Here is a 19,797-nt window from a genome sequence, read left to right on the forward strand (position 1 = left end):
TGGCAAAAATAGTTTTCTGGACTATGTGGTGCCTTATTGTTTTGGACTTAATTCCACGGATGAATTCCAAAATAATAAACTTATTTATTGCACAACCATTAGTGCAGCTCAACACCCAAACAGGGACACAGACCAATCCTGTGAACCCTCTCAGATGTAACACAAATTGGAAATTAAACCTGCATTAAAACAGTTATGGAAGATATGTGCAGTTTATTGTTTTTCCACTAGAGGGTGGTGTTGTATGAAAGTTTTCCCCGGATATATAGTTATTTTCGGGTGTTTCGCTGAGAATGTTCGGGAGCATACTTTTCAGGAAGTAAATTAATTTTTTTGTCCCATAAATATGACGTGCAGCTTCGCTGACGTTTTCCTTCAACAACATCGCCGCAAGGGCGGAACATATTAGGACACGCCCACAGTACCGTTGGAAAATAGTATGGATCCCATCACATACTAAAAACATATGCACTTAAAGGTATGCAGTATTCTTAGTAGACAGCACATACTTTTTTACTGTTTACTGTTGGAGCCGCAGGGAGCCATGATGATCCAGTCTTTTGACATTGACAATGAAACCCCATTTGAGAGGCACTGTCAGTGAGCTGTACAGTTAATACATGCAATTTATTTCCTTTTTTCTCCCCCCTTGTAGCATAACAGTACTTCTTCCAGTGCCTGCCTTGTGTGTGAAATTTTCTCTGACCGTGCAAAACGTTTCCCACGCTGCAGACAACCGTACAGGGTCTCTCCCCTTCAAGTGCAAACGCTGGTGGGTTTTCTCCATGTATTTGGTAGAACACCCTGGATCTTCTGAAAAGAGAAGAGGAGAACGAGACTATAAGGATTTCCGCTGGACCACCGGAGAGAGGTATTTCACAGACGTGATGCAGAACAGGGATGTCAAACTCCAGTTCTGGAGGGCCGCGGTTTCTGTCGGTTTCCGGGGTGTTTCAGCTCCAGTGATTGATGTAAGTTTTTTATTGGCTAAAGAGTCCACACACCTTGTTCTCCAGGCCCTGATTGGCTGCTGATTGACAGGAATCCACACAAATCTGCAGACACTGCAGCCCCTCCGCAGCACTGGAGTTTGAAAAACTAAGCAAGGAAATTCAGGAACACTGAAACTGGTGAGGTTTTGCCACACTGTGGACTGCTATATTTTTTTTATAAATGTTCCTGAAACTTTCTCTTAAGGTGGAGCCAAGGAGAGAGAGGGCCAAGTTGCATGAATGAAACCATTTGGGCTATCATGGTTCTGAAATATTGATGGGTTGGTAGAAACATAAAAATAAATATATGAAGGTAACCTCTACAGATTTTTTATATATTCTGATGTCTGCTTATAGAGGTATTCAGACATTGCCCACATTTTCAAAATAATAAAAATTTCAAAAATAAAGAGAGTACTCTTAGCGAAATTTAGCTTCTAGGGACCAGCATAGTGGTGTACAAAAGCCATTGCATATCAGTTGAATAAGGATATTTGTGCAAATATCTGTATTAAGAATGTGGTTTCACCTTTAGACTTGAGGAATGTGTGGTTAGGAACGCGTGACTTTAAAATATCCCATCAGCGACCACACAAAACACAGACCTTAAATCGGACTGAAGGCTGAACTGACAAAAGGTTACGATGACTTGCAAGTTGTGTAGAAGTAAGTCCTCAGATGTGAGGTAATGTAATAGAAAAATAAGCACTGCATGCCAATCCTTAGTGAATAACAGTACAGTACAGTACAGGGGGGGCAAAAGACCAAAACGAGATGCCCAAAAACACAGGACACAGACTATTAAAACTGGCGTTCTGTCAAATGTCTGTGCGACACAGCGGCGCAGTGTTTTGCACTGCTACCTCACAAGAAGGAGGTTTTTGGTTCAAGTCCCTGCCGGCCAGATCCTCTCTGTGCGTGTTTCCAAAGGACACGTAAGCTTCCAGGACTGACTTGTTAAAGGGGATGTCAATCACAATGTGACTACGACTGGTTAAATAAAATAAAAATACAAACATTTCAGTTGTGAAAAAAAAAATGTTTGTATTCTGGATATCCCACTGTATCTTATTGGCTTATTCAACATGCTCAGAGATCTGTGGACCAGCTGTTTTTGTGATGCATAACAACTGGCAGACACATTGTCAGCTTTCACATAATTGATGCGCAATGAATGTCTTGGAATCCACATTTGTTGGAATGTGGAGTGGCACAGTGACTGGCCAGTAGCATTACATTATATTACCATATTTTATACACATGTGAATCAATGCAGCAATCGCACTTCATGTCCAAGGACTTGTTCATTTGTCACTTGCATGTTGCAATTATATCCTTCTATCAAATCGGCTGCGTATTCTTGATTTAGGAGGAACTGTAGACAAATTTACAATGACATAAAAAACCGCTGTTGACAAATCCGTGGTTGCTGACAGTTTTAAAGTCACGCATTGCTAACCATAAGTAATCACAACTAAACATTTTTTTCAGATATCTGCTCACATTGCTGTACTCTGTTGCTACACAAGCCTTTGGCACATACCGTGTTGATCCTTAGAACTTTATTAATAGCACTCTACAATTACTGATTTTAGAGACATGTGATGCCAAAATACCTCTGTAAGTCCAAACAAAACCCAGCAACTTATAGGTTACCTTCATATAGTTTGTTTTTTTGTAATCATAACAAGTTTCACCAGGAGTTTTAGCATGTGCAGAACCTTCAAGCACACGCAAAACTAATAACACACCCAATGATTGGTGCAAAACAAGTACCATGACCAACCATTGGCCACGTTATTGGTTCTGTGTGCTAAAAAGGTTTGGCGCATGCTAAAGGTCTTAGTAAATGGAGATCTGTGGGAACAAGACTTCACTTCCCATATTGCACCTCATCACAGTACGTAGTAATGCACCCTCACCTGACCTCTCCCAAACCATAAAAGAGAACCAGAAAACACAAGACTGATCCCAGGTTCTTCTCAGCCAATTCTCCCTATAAAAGGAGGATCTGTGTTCTCACTCACAGACACACAGGCCGAACCTAACAAAGTTACAATCATTGCATTAAATGAATTTTCATGGTTGCCTCCCCTATTTACAAAGTTACACTGACACGCCAAAAAAAAAAACCCTGTCATACGGATACTGCATGTGCATGTACATGACAATAAGCTGTTGGATACAATGACTCTCTCTATGTTACAAACAGCTCCAGACCTCTACTTGACCTGAACAAAGAGTACCTGGAGTGCGAGCCACTTATACATTCAGATTGTGAGTTCGTGGAAACCGTATCTATTGTATGAAAAAATCGAAAATGTTCCAAGGTTGCAAGAGGACATTTTTGAACACCAGCTCCAATCCGACAGAATATCCCTGTCGAATAATTTTTATGTGTAGACAGCAGTATTAACAGTATTAGTTTCGCTTTGTAGTGTATCTGTCAAGTGGCACACTGCATGTATACTTCAAGGACTGCTACTGAACAGAGATCCACAGCATGGATGCATAGTTACTACAACCATTTGGGGACAAGTTTCAAGATGGATGTCATAGTTGTATTTTGAGTAGAGTTGTCTCTCTAAATTAATTTAAAGGAATTAAATTTGGAATGGAGAATGGGCCCCTGATATGACTTTCCTTACAAGAAAGGAAAGGACAACAAGTCCATAAATACTGTCCTTAAGTAGCTTAAATAAATCTGCACATAACATAGTATGCCTTTATGATATTTTGTTTCTCATTGAACACTTATAATTGCCCAACCAATGAGATGTTTTAAAATATATAATTATTACATGATACATGACAAATATGTTTGTAGATCTGAAAAGTATTGGCCATAGTCAACCGAATTTACACTGAAGCCTGTGCCAGTGCATTGCTAACTTGTTGCTGTTGTTACAAATATCACTGTTGACATATTATGGCCTTGAGATTCAGATTTTCAGGACTTCCTTGGCCCATGTGTCTTGTGTATGTGCGTGTGTTTATGTGTGTGTGGTGTGTGCGCGTGTATGTGTGTGCATGCATGTGTGCTTGTGTATCATGACCTGGCAGCACAGGAAAAGTGGTCATATATATATTATAGGGTAATGTAGTCTACATGGCATATCACTGTAGTTTGTACATCACAGAACCACACAGAAAGTCAAGCTTCTGACTTGAGAATTTGACTCACCATTTTTGATAAGAAAAAGCTATTCATTTTTAGTTGAATTTCATCACAGATATTGCATAATCTTTCTTTTGATTTTTGCAATACATTTAGCTCTTGCATAATTTATCTCTTGATTTCTGCTATGTTTTTTTAAAGCCTTTACGTGCTTTTTTTCCCCAAAGAAAAGGTATTTTCAATAAACTGGAAATAAGTTTTAGAATTTCAGCAAAAAAAAAAGAGTCATTAATGTGACATTTTTATATCATTTCCATATACTGCGTATACTTACTGTATGACAGACACAACAAGCGATTGATAAAAATACATGCGTTATTCTGTTGAAAAGTATAGCTGGCATTCAGTAGATGAAAAAGTCACAGCTTGTGGACTTTAAATTTATTTTATTATGTGACAGCACATTTTGTCAATTATGGGGGCATTCTCAGTCCTCGTGAGCAGAACTGTCTCAAGTGAACACCAGTTAGTCACCCGGGGGAATAAATTACACTTGATTTGACAGAGTGGGATGTTCTCGTGACCAGCCAACCAACTTGTAATTATTATTTTCTTTTTTTCTTCTTCTTCTTTTTTTTAAACAGTGCCTTTCAAAGTCATTTTTTGTTGCTTCAGGGACTCATTCTTTCAGCATCACAAGTAAGTAAGCCTTTTTTTAACTGTATGAAAAAAATTAAAATACACAGCTCATGTGTTTATTTTTAGAACTTGGTTTCTCTTGTCTGACTGGCTTTTGCAACTGAGAATCTGTTAACCATAGTTTTAGACAAAACACCTGTTTTGAAATGTTATGACATGCCAATCACTTTCACTTTGTTTGATAATCAATCATCAAACAAAACACACAATGTACATATGTAGTGTTGAATGTATGATACAAAGAGTGGTAGTTCCTAAACAATGACCCTGACTGGTGATAAATAATGTTTCAGTACAAGTGAAGATGGCTTGCATTTTATTTTGGTTTGTTGATTGACAGGGTCAATGACCGAGCTGCAAAACCAAAATAATCACAGCCAGAGAGCAGTTGACACTGGAGGTGGAATTTGTTTGATAAGGGCTTAGATTTCATTGGTTTAAATTTAAGTGGGTGGATACCAGTTGAGTATCTTTTGTCGTGTTTGCTATAAAATGTCTTTGCATTGCCTATGTCCCTCGAAGAGCTCCATTCCATCTTCAGCGTCTTCGCCTTGCCAATCTTTGACCTTTCAAGGTAAATCATTTAGCATGGTTGCATGGGTCTTGTGTGTAATTCTGCTGATTTACATTAAACTAAATTAAACACAAAATATTTTACTTTTCAGCAACATCCTCCGACGAACATCCAGAATGGCAGACTGGACAGAATGCATGAACTATGGCATACACATTGCCAGAGAGGCCAGAGAGGTAACTTATGATTTAAATGAACATCCTGAAGGTCTACATGTGCTCTTGGAGTTCAAATGTTCTTAGGTTCTCTATGATTTGTGTCTTGCTTTTTTTTTCCAGTAGTCTTGCTGCAATTAATAATTTTAAGAGGTGGCACAGACTGAAAAAGTCACATTGTAATATCAGGTTGAACAGGGCAGCGTGTTAAAAATCAGGCTATTAAGTTTAGTTCTATTTAATTTCAGGCTCTTGTAGGAACAGGGGCAAAACTTGATTGCGATTGGGACGTCCCTTTCATTCAGGCACGAGCGCTCTTTGACATTCAGTAATGCTTCTCCTGGACTGTTTTAATTCAGGCTGTATGTCCCCCCTGCCCCCCGCCCCCCCCCCCCCCCGTCCCGTGTCTGTGCTCCTCCAGGTGATCCTCCACGCTTTCAGGATCAAGAAGGCCGTGATGCTGAAGAGCTCTCCCGCCGACCTGGTGACGGAGACCGACCAGAGGGTGGAGAGGATGCTCATCTCCGCCATCAAGGCCAAGTACCCTCACCACAAGTACGTCCGGTATCCCGCGGTTACCTGACGCCGAGCTAAGAAGCCGCGTGACATTTCTAAAGAGTCACAGAAGCGAAACGACGAAATTCTTTTTACGTTGGTGACCTTGAGCTGCTGGGATTGGTTAGCGTGTTATTGTCCGTGCCCCCCCCCCCCCGTCCCCCTCCCCTCTCACAGGTTCATTGGTGAGGAATCTGTCGCAGCAGGTGAGAAGCTCATTCTAACCGATAGCCCCACGTGGATCATCGACCCCATCGACGGCACCGCCAACTTTGTGCACAGGTCTGGACCCCTCCAACTCATTTTTGTATCTGTTTTTCTTTGTAGTTTTTTTGTTGCTGATAACCACCACTGTGGCGTTGTAGGCTGTGTAAGAAATACACAGGGAAAGAAAAAGAAAGTGATAAATAAATGAATATAAATAACTGAAAACGCAATTTGCAAATGAAAATGAGGCTATGCAAAATTGTAATATGTGATAAACTACTGCTGTGCCTACTGTACCAACCAACCTTGAGCTGGGTGGAGTTCATCTCTGTTTGTTAAAAACTAAATTTGAATATTGTATTTCCAGGTTTCCCTTTGTGGCTATTTCTATCGCCTTTGCTGTGAAGAAGCAGGTAAGCATATACCTGTATCAATACTGTATCATTTCTTCTTTTGAGGGAAAAAAATCATGAGCAAGCATTAGTTTATACATATGCTGTTTCCCCTCTAATCCCAAGACTGAGTTTGGGATCGTCTACAGCTGTATAGAGGACAAGCTCTACTCAGCCCAGAGAGGAAGGGGAGCTTTCTGTAATGATATCCCCCTCGCCACCTCTGGTCAGGAAGGTAGGTTTAACCCACAGTTCTCTCCTAACCCTTTAAGGTCTAAGATCTAAGACCATTAGAACAATTAGAATGTTCTTAACTGTACATATTCTAACGCTGATGCAACAATCAGCAATGGAGTTCTAGAACACACTGACTTAGAATTTTGAAAACACCTGTTCTTCAAAGGGTTAATTTTCCATTCTTTTAAAAGAACCAGTTGGCCATTCAGTCCACTTGCAGTTGAAATTGAAAAGTCTGTGTCCCGACAGATATCACAAAGTGTCTGCTGGTGACCGAGATTGGGGCAGAGAGGGATCAGCTGGCCCTGGCTACGATGACGTCCAACATTCACCGGCTGCTGGAGATCCCAGTCCACGGGTGAGGAAATCTATTTACTGATAAATTTTGTAGGATGCAGTCTCGAGATTATCATTAGTCCAATCAGGACTACTTTGAAATTAGCTCATTGTGAAAGGTTGCAGTGACTCTGACAAAAGCAAATTTAGGGAAAATACTTGATTGGACATACCGAGCATTGATAATCAGCCTTGACTGTCAGGGCTAATTACATGGGGCATGCTTAGGTCAAGCTCTCTACATGAGGTTCAATTTTAAAATCTTCTTTTTCTTACAATAGACGATTAAATAGTTTATTTACATATAAATAATTTCAAGTTCCAATAGAAGAAGATGTTATAATGATTGTTGAAAGACAAACTGGCAAGAGTACAGATCTACTTATCTCTTAATGATGGCGTCAAATAAGAAGTAGTCCTGTTCACATCACGTGGACCCGAAAACTGAATTTCACACTGCATTAAAGCAGAAATGACAGTGGACCCCTTTTTGGGGCATGGGAATTCAAGGTGTAAGATCACAAATATGTGACTAGAATGTTTTTAACTGAACTAATTCTAATGCTGATGTAACAATCACTACTGGTAACTGACAGCAATGGAGCTCTAGAACACTGACTTAGAATCTTGAGAAGAAAAAAAACTGTAAAAATCATTGTCCTGGAACCATGGTGACCAGACCCCTTTTCTGTCTCACCAGCATCAGGGCAGTGGGGACTGCAGCTGTGGACATGTGCCTGATTTCCACTGGCGGCGCCGACGCCTACTACCACATCGGCATGCACTGCTGGGACATCGCGGCCTCTGCCCTCATAGTCAGTGAGGCCGGGGGAGTGGTCATTGACACCAATGGTACGCATTCTTTTGGGTAGTTCTCTTTCCACCCAGGGTGCCAGTGTAGCATTAATGGATAGGGAACAGTGCTCCAAACTGTGAGGTTTGAGCCTCAGTCCCCAGGTGGGGCACTGCCATTGTACCTTTGAGCAAGGCAATTAACCAGAACTGAATCAAGGAAATATCCAGCCATATTAAAATATCGAGCCAGGTAGAAATCAGAGACTTAAAATGACCAAGAGTTAAAAGAGAGTCGAGTTTCAGGTCCTCATGTAAAATATTCAGGGTTTTGAGGGGCATAAAATTCGAATCTGCCGGGACTATACTCGGTTTTGGGTTTGATTGCACGTAGCTCTGAAGTCGCGCATCAATCGCGGCTCATATTTTAAAAAGTGCCTCTCGTGCCAACGCGCGCTGAACAGGATCCTCCTCTTTCAGGCTCGGAGTTCGACATGATGGCGCGGAGGGTGATAGCCGCCAGCAGCATGAGCGTGGCGCGGAGGATCTCGCAGGCGATCCAGGCTTTCCCCTGCGAACGCGACGACGACCCGCGCGCCCACCCCCAGAAGGCTCAGATCGAGCACAGCACTGACAGCGGCAACGACGTCCACAAGAAAGCGGGCGGCCACCGGCGACTGTAATAGCACCCGCAACTGACCGTTGATTTTGAAATGCATGTCTACAACTGCCAGTAGTAAAACAATGAAACAAACTGAACTGTTGATTGGTCATTGAACTACTCTACACAACGTATTATATATTTTTTGAGACCATTTTTTAATTTATTTTATTTTAAATTGAGTGTAGACTCAGTGGAGTGTCCCAGGGGCTCCCATAATCTCAGAGAGATGATCCAGGGATTTAATACGTCATCCTTAAAGTTCTTAAAAGTCCAAAAACCATTAAATATTTATAATAGCTATAAAATATCTATATAATAAGCATTGCTGATTAATTTTATCCCTTGCTGAAAGCTGCCATCTACTGGTCATACAACATGGTTTTTTTAAAAGCCCAGTTCTTAACCCACTGTCAATTTGACTGGTCACTGCTTGCCATTCTTGGGACCTCAGGATCAGGGTCACTTTGAATTTGTGTCCTCTGAGCAGGGGTACTGCCAGGGATTTTAGGTCCCATGAACAGACCTGACATTGGGTCCCACCACCAGGCCGGTGAAATTATTTATTTTCTTTTTTTTGAGGGCCCCTGCCAGTCACGGCTCTAGTCCTAACTTCCTTCAATATGGCAAACAAAGGAACCCAAATTATATGAGATGAAACTGATGAAATATTACTTTTCTCACATAGGCCACACTTTATTTGCCCGGTGTAACAAATTACTAGACAATGAATGATGTAAAACGCTGTATATTGCGTAGAACATCACCTAAACTTTTTGTTGAAACTTAACAGTGATCTACTATGGATTGATTGCTTGGGGTTACAGTTAATGTCAAATCGTGTAATACATTGCCTGTTTATGATGATATGATGACTAATTTGCTAGCTAGGCACTGCATGAAGCAAGTTAATTCTTAAACTTAAAAACTAACAGTGAAGCGACGTTCTTACGATTACTGCCTATTCTTAACCAACCAACTAGCAAATACACGTAGGCAGCAAACTTTCCTGTTATTATTGCCTGTTTCAAACAATTCACCTTCAATTTGATGATAAAAAAACAATCCATTCGATAAAAAACAAAAACATTTTTAAAAGTCTACTTACACTGAGCCTGCTGCGTCATTGGAGTCACTTGACCAGTTCTGACCAATGGCATTTTGAGCCACTCGCGTAAAGTATGCGTTCTAGCGGTTTTCTATTATAAAAGGCATTAACACTTTATATTTTCCCAAAACTTGTGGACCAAAAAAAAATCTCTGTTTCAGAAATGAATTGTATGATGACAAAAATGACCGATTAGTTTTTTTTGGTTGTGGAATCGGTTTGGCTGAGCAACAAGTTATGCTTTTTGCACTCGATATCTACACTTCCGGGTGCTCCACTGCCTGGCGCCTCCCACCCTCTCCGGTCTAAATTCTATGGCTGCATCTCGCTAAGTAAGCAAGGTGAATCTCTGGTATTTTTACTTTCACCTTATGGTGCAATGTATGTATTTCCTTTACATTGTACCTCGTTTTGCACGGGTTGCAAGTAGAGAACAGGAGGGGATTGATCAAATACATCGACAGATCGAACGCCGGCCAGCAACCTAAATCATCTGCTCTGCTTTTACAAAGAAGCTGTCACAGGTAACTTACTGTTTGCATTTTATTCACTGCTTACTTCAGTTATACGCTTATTTTTTACAGCTAGGTGGCGAAAGAGGATGACAACAGATATTGCATTACAACCACATAAGATGTGTGCCTTCTCGATGCCCGCTACCAAGCTATGTTTTATAACCAGCCAGCTATCATACTAACCTAATTCCATTGCTAGCTGGATACACGTGATAATTAGCAACTACAGTGCTGTCCTAATGTAGCTGTATTATGTAAAGCACGAATGCAGGTTGATTAGCATTTCAGGAAAACGGTGTCTTGAAAAAGAAATTACTCGTCTAAATTATGTCCCCTAAAAATGACCGCTTGTTCTAAAGAAAAGTATGTTCTTTTAATATAAACTATCTGAATATTTTCTACATGTTTTAATTGGCACCACCAGCCACAGAGTAGTGGACTGTTTAAGACTTTTTAAACTATTGAGCCACCTAAAATGCCATTTTAAGAGGTGGCACGGTGCGGGGTTTACTGTGATTGTTCATTGAGCGCAGTTGTGCACCATTCTGTCTGCAGAGGTGGAACTAGTGTGAAATTTAGAATGTGCTGCTGTTAGAATGAGCTGGTCACAAAATACCCATACAACCCGCTTATCCCCGCAGGAACGGCCATATCAGTATGTTTATATAAGTATAAAAAAACATTTCCACAAAAGGTGTACATTTGTATTACAAGTGTGGTGCTGGTGTTATGTGCGAATGATTAAGCACGAGAACTAGCCTAAATCTACGTATTCATTCAACTACTGTTGAAATTGAAAGGCTTGGATTTTTTGTTTTTCTTGAGTGGAATAATAGTTTCTCTTTACTTTCACTGTTGACGATAACAAATGTTATTCTCTTTGATGTTTTCTACAATTGATTTCTTACTTGGTTTGAAAAACGTTTTCATAATTCACTTCCGCATCCCTACGGAGCAGAACATTTAAAAAAAGTGTTGTTCTACCTATGTAGCTTTTGTACTCAGTAATTGGTCATTCCTGTACATTTGTAGCTCAGAATTAATACCAAGAGGTCTATTGTGTTTGAAAACTGTGGTCCATCTCTATGAAGTGTGAAGTCTTAATCTGGTTCTTTACGTGGATTGGCTGTTATTTATGCTCAGCTGCTCCAAGGAGCTCATTAAGTGTGCTGCTTTTTTTGTTCTTGCAGTAGGAAGTGAGTGCTTTAATCCTGTAGTGAAATCGACCGTTGCTGCGTCAGGCAGCAACAGAGAAGTGAGAGGTGGTGTCTTTTGGGATGGGGCCATGGGAGTGATTAACACGGGCAGCAGGATGCCTGTACTATAATAAATACTAGTAGTGTCCGTTTTATTTTGGATGGCGTTTTCAACCGTAATCTTACCGTAATCACGAAAGCCCGTATGAACTTGCATTTTCAGTTCTTGTCACTTTGCCCTTGATGAGCAGGAATATTCCAGGACTACCTAGTTCTGTTATTTCAGTGATTATTATATTTCCCCTGGCCGTTGCCTTGTCTGTGCTGAACAGGTTCCAGCCAGGTGCACCTACGCCAGTCTGTCATGGCTGACCCGTGGCAGTCGGTGATGGACCATGCTGTGGCAGTGGCCAGAAAAGCAGGAGAGGTGAGTGGGACAGCGGTCTTTTTTTTGGGGGGGGGGGCGCCGTTTGTTCAGGAGGTAGAACGGTTGTCAGGTTAAAGCCCCAGCCCTCTAGACAAAGAGCGTGGAAGTGTTCTGGAGCAAGACACCTAGCCCCTAATTGTTGGCACCTTGCATGGCTGCCTTTCACTGTTGGTGTGTGTGTGTGCGTGTGCATGCGTGTTTGTGTGTGTGTGTGTGTGTGAATGGGGGAATGGTTGATGCATACTGCTTGTGCCAGCTGTGCGTGAAGTATACTTGAATCAGTGGCTGTTGGAGCGTGCGCTTGTCTGTGCTCTGCCTAAATGATAGGCATATGCAGATGAGACGTACAACTGGAAACGGAATGATGATGAAAAGCGTTGTCTGTACTAGATCATTAATAAGGTGAAATGCATTGTGGTCCCTGGTCTAACAAGGCCTGTTACTCCTCAAATCCTGAGGCATTTGTTCCTGAAATGCACTTAACCACCTGATTTAACTCGTGATTGTATTATTTATTGTATTAGTTAAGCGCCTTATGCTTTCTCCCTGTGGGAAACATTAGTAGTCTGAAGACATCCGGAAGACATGCTGAATGTGGTTGAATATCCGCGAAATGAATGCTTGTCTTAGCCATGTTGGGTCACTGACCTCTTTGCCTGCGTTGCCGTAGATGATCAGGGAGGCTCTGCAGAGCGAAGTGAGCATCATGCACAAGAGCTCGTCTGTGGACCTCGTCACCAAGACCGACCAGCAGGTCGAGCAGTTTATTTTCACGTCGATCAGGGAGAAGTTCCCTTCTCACAGGTGAGACCACACGTTTCATAGTTTTAGTTATGTGAAAAACTGGCATTACAGGTCTATAACGTCCTCAAACTTATGAAACAGCAGCCTCAACAATCTTTTCATTATGTTTGGTGTGTGTGTGTGTGTGTTTGTGCATGTGTGTGTTGTTGTGTCTGTTTGCGCGTGTGTGTGTTTCAGCCTCATTGGAGAAGAGTCTGTAGCCGCTGGACAGCCCTGTGTACTAACTGACAACCCCACATGGATCATCGACCCTGTGGACGGGACTACCAACTTTGTTCACGGGTGTGGTCTCTGCAGCCTCTAATCACTGATGCAAATAGCTATGATTACGCTAGAAAAGGAGTACATTAGCATCATGATTAATTTTTGACTTTCAGCCTATATGTAGCCTATATTCTTCATTAACCATAAATAACACTTTGTTAATTAGAATTGTTGGTAAAAACTTTGGATATTAAAATGTAATTGAATTTAGTTTTATTCAGCGTAGCAGTTTAGGTGGGCAGTCTGAAGCTGACTATTGGTTTAATTTAATTTAATGTTTCCCTCACTGATGTTGTCTTTTCTGCAATAACCATCCCCTCCTGCCTGAGTATTTATGTTTGTATATACATTATTGCTTTTTAAAATCAAACTTGGCTTGTGATGGTTTCTTTTTGGAGATCATGAAACCAAGTGTTTCTACTGTCCTGTAGGTTCCCATTCGTTGCAGTGTCCATCGGCTTTGTCGTTAAGAAGCAGGTGAGAATCTGGATTCTGATGTGGCATTGATTCCTTTTTGGCAAATATCAGGATGAGATCCGTTCGATATGCCTGCTTTTTCTGGGGTAGCTCAGATCAGTTCATTGTGAAGTTCCTGTCATTTGAGAAAGGAGTTCCTGGGATGAATTAAGAGCAGCAGACGATGGCGTTGTTTGTTTCATAGCCAGAGTTTGGCGTGGTCTACAGCTGCGTGGAGGACAAAATGTACTCGGGCCGAAAAGGCAAGGGGGCCTACTGCAACGGACTGCCCCTACAGGTGTCAGACCAGACAGGTGAGTCAGTCATATACGCAGTGTCAGAATGCACCACCACTCGCCGTTATTTTTTCTCTCTTTTGTAGCATCTCTAATAATATCACTATTAAAGTCTAAAGTTGTGCATTCACAATGCATGCTCATTATTAGGGTTGGTCAATCCAAAATTAGGATTTAGATCATGAATTGGATTTAGCTCATAATCCTTCTTATACCTCCATGTATTGTGCATTACAGACATCAGCCAGAGCATTATTACATGTGAGATGGGCTCCAACAGAGACCCTGAGGTGGTCGACAAGATCTTCTCCTCCATGCGCAAAATCCTGTGCATTCCTGTTCATGGGTAGGCATGCACACAGAAGGACCTTTGCGTGTCTGTGAAGGAGGAAATCGCTTAAAATGAATTAAGCAATACAGCACTTGAGGCCGTGCTGCATGATGAACAGTCACGGAAACAGGGCTGTTGCTAGGCGCCATGCACAGCGGTTGGCATCCCATTCAGTAGATGTGCCAATTTATTTTTCCGATTAGGACACATCAATTTTCAAGGGGTACTCCCAAAAATGGGAGCACTGTAGAGCCCTGTGAAGGAAATGCTTTCTGGAGGTTGTGATGCCTCACCACCCCCCCTCCCTCTCCCTCTCCCTCCCGCTCCCCCTCCCCCAGGCTGCGGAGTGCGGGTACTGCTGCCACCAACATGAGCCTGGTGGCCTCCGGTGTGGTGGAGGCCTACTTTGAGATCGGGGTCCACTGCTGGGACATCGCCGCCGGCGCCGTTATCGTCACGGAAGCGGGGGGTGTCATGATGGACGTGGACGGTAGGGGGGCAGCACTGCTTATAAAGCGCCACGTCGGACATTGACTCCATTTCCCACAATTCCTGACTGGATCTCTCCTGTGTTGACCTCCTGACCTCTTGCTGTAACCCAGTGGTTCTCAACCCTGTTCCTGTAGGTATGCCTCATTCATCAGCTACAGATCTGGTTGAGCTGCTAATTAGTAGCATCAGGTGTTCCAAATTAGGGTTGAAATGAAAACCTACAGGGGACGGTAGATCTACAGGAACTGGGTCGGGAACCACTGCTGTAACCACACCACAGAAACATAGCTGAGGATATTAACAACGTGCAATCTGTGCTTACTCCTGGGAGCTACAGTAAAGAACAGGCCACAGATTTAAGTACAAAACGCTGCCACTTTAGCAGTTAGCAGCGACATTCTGAATGTTGCTAAGGCTGAGGGAATCTATGGCTGATGGAACATCAAGGACCACGATGGAAATAAGTCCAGGCCTTTTTCGTTATCCTTGACAATGTATTCACATGCAAGTCTTTTGATACGTGTGTTTTAATTTTGTCAACTAAACTAAAATTTGTTCATAATGAATGAAAACTGTTTCTCTCACAGGAGGTCCATTTGACTTGATGTCCAGAAGAGTTCTGGCGGCAAACAACAAAACGATCGCCGCCAGGCTCGTCAAAGAGATCGACGTATTTCCAGCAAAAAGAGACGACGCCCCAGAAGAGGAAAGCCAATGACATCCATTCTGACTTAATTCTACCAAGGAAACGTTTTAAAATATTTTCCCCTATTTCTTTGTTCTTAGCTTTAAAAGTACTTGAATAAAAACATGTTTTGAGTACAATTATGGTCATGGTTCAGTACACCAAAGCCAAAGTGATGGTTGTTTATCGCTGCGACACTGCACTAATAGCTTAGCCGTTTGGGCACTACTCAGACAAAGGCAGTCTATGTGTTGCAGCCATCTTTTGGAGTTTACAGTCCTTTTCTGGGGAATCTGCGGTCTTCAAACATATTTTCATATAATCGTTTATGTGGTCCAAGGTAGGATACATCACTGACCTTCGACTGTGACAGGGAATTTAGCTCAGATCTGTTCAGCTTGTCAGTATGACACTTTAAAACATCCCTCCATAATGGACAATTACAAATGACTTCAGAAATGAGTAATTCATTATATTTTAGTAAGCCCATGCCAGTGGTTTGTATGTTTGCAGACGTGGGGGGGGGGGGGGGGGGGGGGTATGTTTTGTTTTTTTCTAAAGCAAAACAAAATTTTTAAAAAAATTTATTTTGCCTGAGTTCACACTTGAAAGGGTTATTTCTCATACTTGATTTGTATGAGAGCAGTGGCGGTTTCCACTAAGCAAAGGCAGAAATGCACACTAATGGAAACGTGCTGTGCTCTCGTACCTTCCGTCCTGCAGGCGCACAGCGATGTTCTGTTCTCCGAATAAACTTCAGCTTCCTCGTTTGGAGTCTGTCTCACGTTTACTGTGCCTACACGTTGCGCTTTCGTTATGTTTAATTCCATGCAGTCACTGAGTACTGACTTTTACCGCACACACAAGTAAGGCTATTTTTTGTGTTTTATTGCACTTAGTAATGTCACTTGGCCACGGTGTTCGTAAGCACACTCTGTTCTCAGAAATTCAGACAAGACGAGCGTTTGTTAAAAAATATAAATGGATATTCAACTCTCTCGTGAACACGGAATCAAACGTGGATAGACAGTGGTAATTATTTAGGTTACTGGCAGACAAAAAAAAAATCTCACAGTTCCTAACAAACTTATTTAGAACACACATCTTGGTGGAAAAAAAGCCATACAATCCTTTTGGTCAGTGCAAGACAATCTTAGCCCACTTGGACACTTCATTGCATATGCTAATATGGACAGACCTAAGCCTGCCACTTGCATTACTCGCGTCGTGTTACGAAGAAAAACATTGTGCCTTTCACCATCTGAATCCAGGGGATTGCGATCAGTGACTGTAAAAACACTAAACGCAGTGCATTCCATAATCCCTGCTTGTGCATAAATGTTAAGAACGGGTTTAGTAAATTAAAATCTAGTACCTAGGTATAATTGTAAGGCAAACGGGATGGGAGTAAAGCCATCGGACACACAGAGGGTGGCATGACATGTAGAGTAAGACAATTTAGTCCTTTTTCAGAAACACTGTCTGCTTGTAACTACATCCCTTGATCTTAACAGTGAAACTCTAGGCAGGGCACTCCCACTTCTTGGCAGAGGTCCTGCATAATCAATCCTAGCCCAGTGGTGCTGCAGAACCTGTTTAAACGATCTCATCGTTATTTTAAAAGGAAAAACGCGTGCAAAAAAGCAGCAAAACGGTCGCGTTCAAACTGCAGTGACTAGGCTTCCAGAGCTTCACCCTCTGGCGTTATGCTTCACCCTCCGGGAAAAGACGTCACAGTTATTCATAAATACTGTCCCAGAGCGTTTAAAAAAATCAGATGCGTTTAAAAAAAAAAAAAAAAAAAAAAAACCCACAAATTATTTCAAGAACAACGTCACTGACATGTTGAACAAACAAAAGAACCTGCAATACGTAAGTGCTGAGAACGCTGTATAATCTGAAAGGATTTCAGTGGATTCTGTGGGTCATGAAGACGAGGCTGGGTTAGGTGGAGCAGGTCTGTTGAGGGGGGGGGTCCAGACGGGTCCCACTGCGTCTGGGCCTGGTGGGTGGGGGGTGGGGGGGGGGGGGGGTCCCGGCTGGTCCTGCTGCATCTGGGCCTGGTGGGGGGGTGGGGGGGATGTCCCAGTTCAGAGGGGGGGGTCCAGACGGGTCCCACTGCGTTTGGACCCGGTTCCGCTCAGTCGTTGAGCATCAGCAGCAGCTGGGAGTCCGGGGGCAGCCCCCGCGCCCACTGGTCCCCCAGTGTCGGACAGGACGCAGAGGCCGCGATACCGGCCTTCTCCACCAGGGCGCGCTCTGCCACCAGGCCGATCTGCCTCACGGCCTGCGGGAGCAGAGTAGAGTTAAGCAACGGCTTGGAACAGGAGCAAGGCATCTGACACTTAATAACGCCGATGCTAGTTTCGAGAGGTTAAAGAGGAGGAAGCGTTGATTTTAGAATGCATTTATTCACTCGAACCTTGCGATCCACTGAGCTAGCCTTGCTTGCAGAGGGGAAGGGATTACTGCGATCATTCACTGAGCTTATTCACTGAACACACTCTTCTGGCTTTACACCTGGAACTAGGCTGGCTCGCTAGATTTAGAATGTGTTTCTATGTTTGGGCTGTGCTCAGAATACTGATACAGCAATATATCATAAAATTATTGTTATACTCCACATAGTGATACAGTAACTTCCATTTTGATACGTGAAAAAAAAAAACATTTCCATGAAAGGTGCACATTTGTATTACAAATGAGGTGCAGCTGCTGTTAGTGCAAATGATTAAGCCTGAGAAGTCTGTGCATTCACAACGAATTTCATTGTTTATGATGTAATGTGTGGAAGCCGACTGAACTTGAAAGGCTGGGTATTTTGGGCATGGGTATTTTCTTAGTTTTTGGCTGGAATAATGGTTTCTTTTTACTTTTGCTGTTCACAGTAAATGACTGTTTCTCTCAATGCTTTTTTTCACAGTGACATCTGATCTGGTCAGCCTTGACAGCTTATGTATCCTCATAAGCTATTGAATTACAATTTTAGCATGGCGTTCAGATGCAGCTTGTGCTAGCCTGGTTCTAGTGTAGCATTAGCGACCGTGCAGTCTGAGGCCGCTTGTGCTAGCGTGGCTTCAGCGTAGCATTAACAACTGCGCAGTCAGATGCAGCTTGCGCTAGCCTGGTTCCAGCGTAGCATTAGTGACCGTGCGGTCTGATGCAGCTTGTGCTAGCCTGGTTCCAGCGTAGCATTAGCGACCGTGCGATCTGATGCAGCTTGTACTAGCCTGGTTCCAGCGTAGCATTAGCGACTGTGCGGTCTGATGCAGCTTGTGCTAGCCTGGTTCCAGCATAGCATTAACGACCGTGCAGTCAGATGCAGCTTGCGCTAGCCTGGTTCCAGCGTAGCATTAACGACCCTGCAGTCAGATGCAGCTTGCGCTAGCCTGGTTCCAGCGTAGCATTAGCGACCATGCAGTCAGATGCAGCTTGCGCTAGCCCGATTCCAGCGTGGCATTAGCGACCGTGCGATCTGATGCAGCTTGTACTAGCCTGGTTGTAGCGTAGCATTAGTGACCGTGTGGTCCTGTGCAGTGACTCACCCGTCTGAGCCGCTGCAGGTACTTGGCCTCGGGCTCCAATCTGTGCACCTGCGGGACTCGAACCCCCCAGCGCTGAAGCTCCGACACCAGCTCGGCTCTGTCGAACAGAGCTGCCGGGTCCAGCTGCTTCTGGTTTATCAGCTCCACCAGCCACTCCTTGTAATGGCACCTTAAAAAGTGACAAGAAACAAGGACACACGGTGTCACCGATGCAGAGCAGCACTCTTACACAGCACCCCAACAGCTCCCCCTTGTGGAGAATCTTCATCCTACTAAACGTGAGCGAGCGATTGTGTGAGTGAGTGAATGAGTGAGTGAGTGACTAACTTACAAGCCAGGTCAATGAGGTGCTTTGCATCTCAAAAAAAGCTTTAATTTGGTAGTATACGATGGACTTTATCGTGCTTGTTGTGGCAGTGCATGATGGACCTTGTAGTGTCAGCAATGGAAGTGCTTGATGGACCGTATCTATGAAGTTACTGCATGATACTTCCTGTTCTCATAATGACATAACATGGTAAAACTAGCAGTGATTCTAATAGCACTGCATGACAGTACTTGCAGTTTTGGTAATGGAAGGGTGTGATGGTAATTGTAGTCCTTTTTTAACAATGCAGTGATACCTGTAGTCCAGGTAATGGCAGGGAATGACGGTACTTGTAGTCCATTTAGAAATGCTGGCACTTACTCGCAGTAGCCGTTGTACTCTGCAGGAGCTGGTTTTCCACAGGGCTCCTCACGTTGAGCCGTTTCCCTTTGCTCCAACACACCACACAGACCTTCAACACAAGGGACCACGTGTAACTGTACGTGACTGTGAACTATTTACACAGGAATCAACCAATTGCATTTTCTTGCTCCTACGTGAGCCAGTCATTAAAACACTCCCAAACTTTGGGACTTTACTGCGCATCTGGTTAAGTACTAAGGAAGGGTTCCTCCTCTCTTGTATAGGAGGGG

General features: G+C 43.0%; 3 protein-coding genes and 1 long non-coding RNA gene across 9 annotated transcripts in view; 2 read left to right on the top strand and 2 right to left on the bottom strand.

Moving 5' to 3' along the window:
* Nucleotides 1-612: 612 nt before the first annotated feature.
* LOC118233876 lies at nt 613-10,075 on the bottom strand. Its single transcript, XR_004766579.1, has 2 exons — nt 9,827-10,075; nt 613-813 (listed from the first exon to the last, which is right to left on the bottom strand). It is a non-coding gene; the product is annotated as an uncharacterized LOC118233876 (long non-coding RNA).
* Nucleotides 3,242-8,742, top strand: LOC118233874 (inositol monophosphatase 1-like). Of its 3 annotated transcripts, XM_035429931.1 has the most exons (10): nt 3,242-3,269; nt 4,755-4,809; nt 5,475-5,559; nt 5,960-6,093; nt 6,271-6,375; nt 6,668-6,713; nt 6,819-6,927; nt 7,179-7,287; nt 7,966-8,117; nt 8,538-8,742. In XM_035429931.1, the coding sequence occupies exons 3-10, from the start codon at nt 5,500-5,502 to the stop codon at nt 8,738-8,740; spliced, it is 918 nt and encodes a 305-aa protein (XP_035285822.1). In that variant the 5' UTR covers nt 3,242-3,269; nt 4,755-4,809; nt 5,475-5,499; the 3' UTR covers nt 8,741-8,742. The 3 variants fall into 3 exon arrangements, with proteins under 3 accessions (XP_035285822.1, XP_035285821.1, XP_035285819.1); XM_035429930.1 differs by lacking the exon at nt 3,242-3,269 and having other exon boundaries at nt 4,455-4,809; XM_035429928.1 differs by lacking the exons at nt 3,242-3,269; nt 4,755-4,809 and adding an exon at nt 5,306-5,383.
* Nucleotides 10,075-15,432, top strand: LOC118233875 (inositol monophosphatase 1-like). 3 transcript variants are annotated; one of them, XM_035429933.1, is made up of 10 exons: nt 10,075-10,350; nt 11,532-11,596; nt 11,870-11,964; nt 12,635-12,768; nt 12,946-13,050; nt 13,464-13,509; nt 13,694-13,802; nt 14,022-14,130; nt 14,454-14,605; nt 15,195-15,432. In XM_035429933.1, exons 3-10 carry the CDS (start codon nt 11,902-11,904, stop codon nt 15,323-15,325), a joined length of 849 nt encoding a protein of 282 aa, XP_035285824.1. In that variant the 5' UTR covers nt 10,075-10,350; nt 11,532-11,596; nt 11,870-11,901; the 3' UTR covers nt 15,326-15,432. The 3 variants fall into 3 exon arrangements, with proteins under 3 accessions (XP_035285824.1, XP_035285823.1, XP_035285825.1); XM_035429934.1 differs by lacking the exon at nt 10,075-10,350 and adding an exon at nt 10,383-10,996; XM_035429932.1 differs by lacking the exon at nt 11,532-11,596.
* A 1,939-nt stretch (nt 15,433-17,371) lies between these two features.
* si:dkey-181m9.8 (E3 ubiquitin-protein ligase RNF31) overlaps nt 17,372-19,797 on the bottom strand; it is a 19,011-nt gene continuing 16,585 nt past the window's right edge. For both annotated transcript variants that reach the window (XM_035427831.1, XM_035427830.1), the window contains 3 exons: nt 19,526-19,616; nt 18,838-19,006; nt 17,372-17,579 (listed from right to left, as the gene is read on the bottom strand). In XM_035427831.1, the coding sequence (XP_035283722.1) occupies nt 17,433-17,579; nt 18,838-19,006; nt 19,526-19,616 (407 nt within the window). In that variant the 3' untranslated portion in view covers nt 17,372-17,432. The remainder of the gene's footprint in view (nt 17,580-18,837; nt 19,007-19,525; nt 19,617-19,797) is intronic.

Source organism: Anguilla anguilla, chromosome 8, assembly GCF_013347855.1.
Source record: "Anguilla anguilla isolate fAngAng1 chromosome 8, fAngAng1.pri, whole genome shotgun sequence".
NCBI classification, from domain to species: domain Eukaryota; kingdom Metazoa; phylum Chordata; class Actinopteri; order Anguilliformes; family Anguillidae; genus Anguilla; species Anguilla anguilla.

Bases quoted from the DNA above. Each gene is read 5' to 3' on its own strand.
- LOC118233874 (XM_035429928.1), top strand. From the start codon at position 5,319: ATGTCCCTCGAAGAGCTCCATTCCATCTTCAGCGTCTTCGCCTTGCCA. The intron at 6,094-6,270 runs GTACGTCCGGTA...CCCCTCTCACAG, and splicing joins GCCAAGTACCCTCACCACAA to GTTCATTGGTGAGGAATCTG. The intron at 6,376-6,667 runs GTCTGGACCCCT...TTGTATTTCCAG, and splicing joins ACCGCCAACTTTGTGCACAG to GTTTCCCTTTGTGGCTATTT.
- LOC118233875 (XM_035429933.1), top strand. From the start codon at position 11,902: ATGGCTGACCCGTGGCAGTCGGTGATGGACCATGCTGTGGCAGTGGCC. The intron at 11,965-12,634 runs GTGAGTGGGACA...GCGTTGCCGTAG, and splicing joins TGGCCAGAAAAGCAGGAGAG to ATGATCAGGGAGGCTCTGCA. The intron at 13,510-13,693 runs GTGAGAATCTGG...TTTGTTTCATAG, and splicing joins GCTTTGTCGTTAAGAAGCAG to CCAGAGTTTGGCGTGGTCTA.